This window comes from Protopterus annectens, chromosome 5.part0 (genome assembly GCF_019279795.1).
Source record: "Protopterus annectens isolate FY-2018-M chromosome 5.part0, PAN1.0, whole genome shotgun sequence".
Lineage (NCBI taxonomy): Eukaryota > Metazoa > Chordata > Ceratodontiformes > Protopteridae > Protopterus > Protopterus annectens.
The window spans coordinates 899068074-899077226 of NC_056735.1; the positions used below are offsets into that span (position 1 = coordinate 899068074).

Sequence of the window (9153 nt, forward strand, 5' to 3'; positions counted from 1 at the left end):
ACTTCCCAGGCATAACAAAAAATGCTGCTGAGGTCATCTTCCAGAGAAGATGAAGGCACATCTGGTAAAGGGTCACAATTAATGTACCTGCAAAGAAATTACTAGGGGATTCAAGGTCAGGCAAGTACCGAAGTTGGGAAGAACACCTTGAGGTTGAGTTTGTGCCAATTGGTGGGAGTGGCTGAAGAATTATTTAAAAAAGGAAGTAGCATTCTGGGCAGTACCCAATATGTGCAAATTGCCAGAAGGAGCTATCAGTCAAAACTGATCCAGTTTCTTGACTCATTCGCTGGTGAACTTGACAGTATATTTTACAATAACCTTTGATTCAGACCAGCATGCATCTACTAGGAAAACAGTTGGATGAAAACTGGTGATGGAGAAAAGCAAAAGTGACAAGTAGAGTACTGTATGGGTGTGGCAGCCAATGCTGTTTCGTTACTCTTCTGGGTGATCATTTTAAATATATCAAAGGGAAACAGGGAAAGGTGACCTTGCTGACAACATATCCCGTATAGCTACTTAGTTCTCTCATTTTACTTTGATTTGATAATCATCCTGACTATGCTAGAAGAACTGAGGTAAATACTTACCTCCATAGTATTTCTCTTCAGGAAAGTTTAATGCAATGTTTCTTATCAATGTGCATTTCATTATACCACATTAAGCAGGTTGACATAATGGACTAATTGTACATTCTCCAGCAGGGTATTAATGTGCATATTGCCATTTAAAAAAATAATCCCACCGTGAAGCTTGGAGAAAAAAAAAAAACAAACAAAAAAAAAATGGACATTATTTTCTACACTCGCTAAAAACAATTTTGATCTTTAGTGAACGTAAAACAAAAAGCAATCAAAACAAAATAAGTGAAAGTGTGTGTGTGTGTGTGTGTGTGTGTGTGTGTGTGTGTGTGTGTGTGTGTGTGTGTGTGTGTGTGTGTGTGTGTGTTTGTGTGTGTGTGAGACACAGGTTAAGAGGGAGCAACTCAATAATACAGGAAAAGCCAACAATGTTGAAAGAAAGCAAGAGGGAGAGATACTGCTCAACATTTTGCTCAAGAATTCAGGGTAAACTGATGAGGGGGGAGAGGATTCTCAGAATAAAAGTAGTGTGGAGCTGTAATGTATGCCTTGATTAACTGACAGCAATCTTCAATGATTTACCTGAACATCATTTTCAGGTGAGAGACTAAACACGCAGACAGTTAGTAGACATGGGCAGGGGGCTGCATTCCTTACATTGTATGATTTTATATACATATATATATATATATATATATATATATATATATATACACAGTTTACCATCATAATGTCGAGCGCACATTGCTTGACACTACAAATGTGAGCACCAACCTGTGACTGCTGAAAATGTCGAACACCAATGTTCCGAACCTCAAAATCTGGCCCCCTTTTTGATCCATGTTATCACTTGTTTTTAGGTGTAGAGCAGTCGGAAATGTTGACATTCGGTGTTTTTGTGACATTCTGACCAATAGGCTTTATGGGATTCGCTTAAAGGTGTTACTCATATGCAGTGTTGAGCAATGTGTGCTTGACATTATGATGGTAAACATAAATATATATATATATATATATATATATATATATATATATATATAAATAATTATAATATATATAAAGGGAAAAACAAATACAAAACAATTTGACAGCATGTTATCCAAGTGCCATAATGCTGTTTAGTGTGGGAGTTATAAGGAAATATTGGATGATCCAGTGTTATAAAGGTCTCCACATGCGATGTCAAGCCTTATAACATCCACGGGATGTCCATTATTTTACAACTATCACACACTTTGTAGGGCAATATTGTTTGCTTATTATCTAGCTTCAGAAAAGAGAGAGATATTCAGTATTTCAAAATGTACCTCATACTGCGAGGGCAGTGCCATGTAGAATCCTGCTAAGCAGACATACATCCTGCATTCTACTCAGGGTAGGAGTAACCACTGATTATATCTTGCAAAATGTCTTTTGCTTACCTTGAACAATCATGCAAAAATATTTTTTCCCAGGTCAGATAAGCATGTTCTTCAATGATTCATTGCTGTATTTAATTTTGAAATTATGATATAGATGAAAAATAATGGCTATTCATCATTACATTATTCCTATCTGAAGGGTGATATGTTTCCGAAAGTGCACACAAGGCAGAAACCATACCTCTTTACACATGAATGCACGCATTAATTCATTCCCTGCAGTACAGAATTCTTCCAGATCAAATATTTATCAAACTATGTAGTCAGGTAGTTCAAGAAATGCTTACATTTCTCTTTTGTTATTTGCAGCAAATTAGACTGAAAATGAACTCTATGACACAGTCCACCATTAAAATGAAAAAAAAAAAAACAGTAAAAAAAATTCAAATAGACAAACAAATATAGTGCAATAGGAGTGACACTGACAATAGACTCAAACCACAGCCCTGAAATCTAAGAACTGTCTTTACGTACACAATTGTGTGTTAGACACTTCTTTGCTATGCAGATAATCAATTTCATTTCACAACCATATTAAATCATTTATTATAGACTTACTATAGTATTTACAACTATTGCTCCATTTTTTTTATTGGGCTTATGTAGAAAATCAAATGCTTTAACTTATACATATCATGCAAATATATTTCAATGTATACAGAAATACAATTTTAAACAGGGTTAGCTGTTTCCTGAGAGACTTTTTAGTCATATCACACATTTTTCAGATCTGCTGTATTTGTGGATCCTGGTGTTAATAGCACATTTCACTTCATGCTACAATACCTGTTATTAGATGGCTCCCTTGGCAGACAAAAGCACAAAGTTGGGATCTCACATTGCATCCCATGTCAATATACACTGAACATGCATATGATGCCTGAGGTTTTATTCATGGCTGAGACCTTCACAATGTGCAGGTTATTTATATTATCTGAATTTGCAAACTACAGCTGAACAAAACCTTTAGAATTACTATTGAAACCAAATATCATATTCATTTAATTTCTACAGGACTCCTACCCTGCCTCATAAAGTATTATATCCTTTGTTTCCTTTCTTCTTGCATTACAGTTCATCATGCTTGGGTCCAGACATAGGTAATTAGTTAATTTCAAATAATAGTGCTTTTTCTACAAAATTCCATTACATGGTTAGAATAATTGCAGACATGCTTTTTTGGTTTTGTTAGCTGGGTAAGTCCAACAAAATCCATCGCTTTCAGGGCAGTCCTAGGTGGAATGCACCATAGTACAATCCTAGGGGCAATGTAGAGAAAGCAGTTAACTGATACGTCATAATAAATTGAATAAAATCAAAAAAAATGTGTAGTATGCTCACATACATGGCAAGAATCCATCTAGCTATCAACTCAAGTCAAGAATGAAATCATACATTCACATGTTGAGAAACTGCAGAAGCTAAGCAATGACTCATGTGCCACCATGCATTTAGAGGATACTGAAGTAAAACATATTCGAACATTATAGTGGCAAGCTTGTGGAACAAGCAGGATGGCAGCATATAGTTAACTAAACTATAGTGAACTAGTATGACATTTAGTGCAGAGGAAATAAGGCTCTGAGCTGTTAATAAGCTGCTTCTTGTAGTCCAGGGAATAGGGTTTGATTCCTTCCACTTCTGTTTGCTTAGTGTATGACTCTTAGCATATCACTTAACCAGACCGTGTTTCTGGATTATCCCTGAAAAGGGACATTCATGTCCAGTGGAATTACCTGGTTAACAAATAAATAAATAAAAACAAATTTATAATAGGCAGTCTTTACAGGGTTCACTTGGCATAACATGAACCTTGAACATGAATTTTCTAAAACCGAGAAAGCACGAATATAATCTTACCTCTACTTGTGTGACTATATGCAAATGTTTCTGGCTATTGAGGGCCAAATCTACTATTGTATTTACTTCTGAATAGTATGTTGTTTACTCTATGTATTACTGCTGAATGCATTGTTAAACGATATTCACCAATGTATGTTAAATCCGGAGCTTTTCTCCCAGGGCCTCCACTGAATATGGACTCTGAATGGCCCAATGGAATTTCCCAGTAAACAAAGTAAAAATAAATAAATAAATAAATAAATAAATAAATAAATAAATAACATTTTTACATATATATGGGCGGCACAGTGGTGCAGTGGTTAACATTGTCGCCTCACAGCAAGAGGTTCTCCGGTTCGATTCTCGGCTGGGGTGCCTTCTGTGTGGAGTTTGCATGTTCTCCCTGTGTTCGCGTGGGTTTCCTCCGGGTACTCCGGTTTCCTCCCACATTCCAAAGACATGCATCTGGAGCATTTCTCCCCGGGCCTCCGCTGAAAATAGGCTCTCTGGAACCTAGTCGGACATTCCCGGTCAACAAATGTTAAATAAATAAAATATATGTGTGTGTGTGTGTGTGTGTAGTGATATACTCTAGTTCAAGCAGCTCTTAGCATAGCTTTGACTTTGTCCTAAAGGATTTTACAGTACATTTGTCCTAGTACAAAGTAATGATAGTCTGTGGTTTTAAAGCTGTTTATTATACCATGGATATCACTAAAACTAAATTCATGTCTTCTGCTGGTTCACAAAAAGTCATATATTGCTAGGTATCTCCAAGCTGTCAATATGAGTATGTTAATATACAAGATCTTATAATGAATGTATAAAACTGAGTTCTTTTTATGGGAAGTTGTCATAATGTTAAATAAAATGAAAATAACAAAACATAAATACAACCACTGTCCACAGCTGATGTCATTAAACAACAATCAGCAATGCAAGACACCTGATGGATTTGTTTTACACTTCTCTTGTGCTCTAGATCAACCAACAATGTCAAGCTGCAATGGAAGTAATTATACTGTCAATGAAAGAATGATAATTTTTATATTACCAAGGTGCATTAGTAAAATTAGTCTAATAGAATCTGCTGTCAAGAATGTTACTGTACCTGAAGGCTACACTACCAAACTAATTCCAAGTGGTTGCAAATCAGATTTTATTTTTCTAACAAAAGTAATAAGCAAAAGTGAATTCAAGCTGACTGTAGCAACTGACTAACTAAATGCTAGGTATCAGTAATTTTTATTATTGTAATTTCCAAACAACATTGATAACTGTATTCAAGCTCTGAATATCTGTGTTCCATTTGCCAAATATTTGCACAGCTAGTTCTAATATCTGTAATCTGGGTCAAAGATTTTCTATTTTAGGTAACAGCCAAAGCTGTAATAAATATATGGTGTGTCTAACTCACCTGAAGCACTATATTTCTTGCTTGTGACACAGTGTCACATTATGATTGGAACTCTGTTTTGGCCTCTTACAAAATGTTAAATCCCTACATGGTTGAGGGGCTAATTTAGTCTAACACTACAAATCCCTGACACTGGATTTAACTCGGGAGTTTCTGCTTATTACCAAGGTGATGCTGTTGCTTAGAATGCTCTCCTGTCAGATGAAAGACAAACAAACCACTGTGATTGATGCAGGTTTCATTTTGGCACAGTGCTACAGTGATTGGTGAGTGTCATGATTCTTTCTGCTTTATGTGCAAAAAGGAAATGCATTATATTGATGCAAAGCTCATGTTTGAAGCTTATGATAACTCAATGGAAGAAACAGCATAGAGGGAGGTTTGGATCATAGGAAGATGCAGAATTTTGGAATAAATGTAATCAGCTAACTGTACACCACACACATTTATTTGTTGATTCAGAAATCTGAAACTAAGCAGGTCATCCCAAAGTGAAACACTTTAATAATTAGGGACTCTGGTGATTCTGTCCTTATAATCAGGCGATTTTAAATATGCAGTGTGCGTGTGTGTGTGTGTGTGTGTGTGTGTGTGTGTGTGTGTGTGTGTGTGTGTGTATGTCTGAGAGAGAGAGAGAGTGATATGGGGATGCACAACAAAGCTGACTCTGTTTTACATATTCCATTTATCTCGCCACCACATTTAAGACAAATTATTTTATTAGTGTTCTTTCTCATGGTTATAACTTCTACACCATATTTTTATATAGCTGAGACATTTCTAACTATAAAGGTAATTTCTGTGCTATTGTATTGCACATTCTGATCACACATTCTAGGTATAATTTTGTTCTTCTACATTCTTTTCATTTGTAAAACAATTTAACACAATTCTTATTGCAGCTATTTCAATTATCTGGTTTCTTTTTCAATAAAACAGTCACATTCTGCTTAAGACATTATCTGATGGCTTTTCACCTGATGGCTTTTGAAGAATCTTTAGTGCTTATAAATTATTTGACTCATTTTCTCCTTAAGACATGGACACTGCAAGACGTTATGCCAGGGCAAAAATGGCATGTGCGGGGAAGAGAATATTTCAGTTTCCTACAACCTTAGAAATTGCAAAAGTATAATTTTACCAAAACTGTCTAGTTATTCATCATCATACAAGAAAATAAATATATGCAGCAGATAATAGTAGTTGTTGATGATTCACCAGAATGATATCCTTTAAATATCTTAGACTGATTGACATGGTCTGCATCATATATCCATTGCCAGTTACTGAAAGTGCTTCTAAACATAAAAACAATATGGAGAGAGTAAGAGAAAGAGAGAGAGAGAGAGAGAGAGAGAGAGAGGGAAGAGCATTTCATATAGGAGATCACAGGTGCAGTACGACACTACAGGAAAGGGGAATTCCCAGAATCAGCATTCAGATGATGCAGTCTATTATGGCTTTACTTACGAAACACTTCAGCAGCGCTGAATTTTAAAGCACTATGATGCAGCATTCTTTTTCTTATATAGGGACACACTGAGTCTAAGCATATCCATTCACTTCTGAAAAAGTGCAGGGAGAATACATGTAGTTTGGTAAAAATATATAAAAAAAAATAAAAGTCCTATAATTTATAGCCACTATCTCCCTGATTCATAACATATAAGCAATTTCTCTTCTCTGTTACTGATATTTCAGTCCTAGTATCCTGTATGTTAAGGCTAAAATAAAATTTGGTGAGATTATCTTTTTTATTTTCATACAGAAATTGTGGCAGTGGAACGCCTTGGGTCAGAGTCTTGCTCATACCTGTAATGATAACCCTCCATCTGATCTCTGCATGCGTCTCTCAAGTTATTCATCCACCTTTTTATCCCTTTTCTGTTTAAGTATAACACCATAAGGAAAACAACACCAATAAGGGCAAGCACAATGCCCAAAAACACATATGAAACTGTTTCTAAATCTTCATTTTTACACTTTATATCGTCAAGCTGGAGTTTGTTAATAAATGTTGCATTCCAACTTTTTGGACCAGAACAGATCAAAGTTTGAGCATCGGGCACCAGTGATGAGTTTTTTATCCATAAAAACAAGGGAATCAAACTGCAGTTACATAAGAAAGGGTTGTCACTTAAATAAACCTTCAGTTTATTCTGAGAGTACCATTCTGCAAGGCTGTCTCCATTAATATATTGTAGAGCATTGCCACGAAAATTCAAATACTCTAGATTCATTTTTTCAGTTATTTTATTTGGAAAATTCTTTAGTTTATTCTTTGAAAGATCCAGTCTTTTTAAGGTAGTGCTCAGGCTTTTGATGCATAGAGCATTAGACAGCTGAGTTTCCCCTGAATCTCCCAGTGATTCCAGTGACTCAGATAAGTTCAAAACCTGAAGCCTTTGAAATCCTAAGAAAGCATCATCAGATATATTCTGCAACATATTCCTGCTCAAATCCAAGTGGCTAACATTTGGCAACCCATCAAAAGCTAAACTGTTAATCTTTTCAATATTGTTACCAGTGAGAGAGAGAAAAGATAAATTGTAGAGCTTTGATCCATTCCTTGTGAAAGCTCTTATCCCAAGCACAGTTATATTACTGCCTGATATAGTCAAGTTTTGAACCCAGACTGGAATTTCCTCTGGGACATCTGTCAGGTTTGGAGAACTACACCATACAGTTGCTGAAGCTGAAAAACATTCACAATAAAATGGGCAAGCATCAGACACAGTGAATAGAAAACATGGAAAAATAATCCAGAAAAGGTGGGGGGTATACAGTTTAAAAGGTGCAAATAAAACATCCCTTTGGCTGCTATGAATTCTGCGATGCATCCTTATTATATTGTTAAGAATCTTCAGCCTTGTCGACCAGATCTTTAGGAAACTGTTGCCAGGACTGAGTCCCTCAATAACAAAAAAAATGACAACCTCACCTCGTGTGCCAAAGTTTCTCCTTTTTTTCTCTCTCTCTTTTCAATGTTTACACCAGTGAGCTGTGATGCTGGCATTAGGAATGTCTCATTCTACAATAAGATATAGTAAGAGGTGTATAAATGCTGCTAGGCTGCGTTTCTTCCCAAAAGCTCATGTGAGTGTGTGTCTTCCATGTCCGGCAGGTTAGATGGATGGGATATTACACACTGCTTCTTTTTGTTGTACTTGACCAGGAGTCCTACAAATGCAGCCGAAAGAACATTGTTACATTCTGAAGAAGTAGAGAAAAACACACTAGCGTGATTTCCTGAGTGTACAGCCAATTGGATTATGGCTGCTTCTACTTGTAATTTGCACCATCATGCTGTTTAATCTAAGACGGTGATGTTACATTGATTTCTTTTTCCTACTTGCTGTAAGATATCCTTGAGTGTTTCACATTCAAATCCATAGAGACCTACTGAACTGCAAGCCTAGGATGGTCTGAGCAGATGAATTCATTTGGCAAGTACTTTTATTTTTTTTTTCAGTTTTTCTCCATCTGGCTCTCTTAGAATTGAAAGTTACATATCAACAAAATAAGCATGTATTTCTTGGCGTATGACCTTACCTAATTTCAGGCTTAGATGACTAGTTTTTATACTAAATGTATATTTTCATAAAAGGAGGTGAGTAGTTTTATTTCAGTAACACTAAATTGCTGATTAATTCTGAACCATGTGTTCTAATAACAACTTGCTGCTCAGTGCAGCTCATTTGAATATTGATTTTTCCTGCAAATTTCTTTGAGCAAGTATTTGCCAACAGGATGATTTTTAACATGTTTACTGTTCATATGTGACATACATTTTAATTAGGTTTGTTGCATACTGTTTATGTAATATAAGCATAACATGCATATTTAGGACTATATTATTTTACTCGTAGAAGTTTTATCTGGGTATAAA

At 35.7% G+C, this 9153-nt stretch overlaps 1 protein-coding gene across 1 annotated transcript; it reads right to left on the minus strand.

Moving 5' to 3' along the window:
* Positions 1–5898: 5898 nt before the first annotated feature.
* On the minus strand, positions 5899–8521 carry TPBGL (trophoblast glycoprotein like). The gene has a single exon (XM_044072693.1). It carries the CDS (start codon positions 8102–8104, stop codon positions 7025–7027), a length of 1080 nt encoding a protein of 359 aa, XP_043928628.1. The 5' UTR covers positions 8105–8521; the 3' UTR covers positions 5899–7024.
* Positions 8522–9153: the final 632 nt, after the last annotated feature.

Bases quoted from the DNA above. Each gene is read 5' to 3' on its own strand.
- TPBGL (XM_044072693.1), bottom strand. From the start codon at position 8,104: ATGCATCGCAGAATTCATAGCAGCCAAAGGGATGTTTTATTTGCACCT.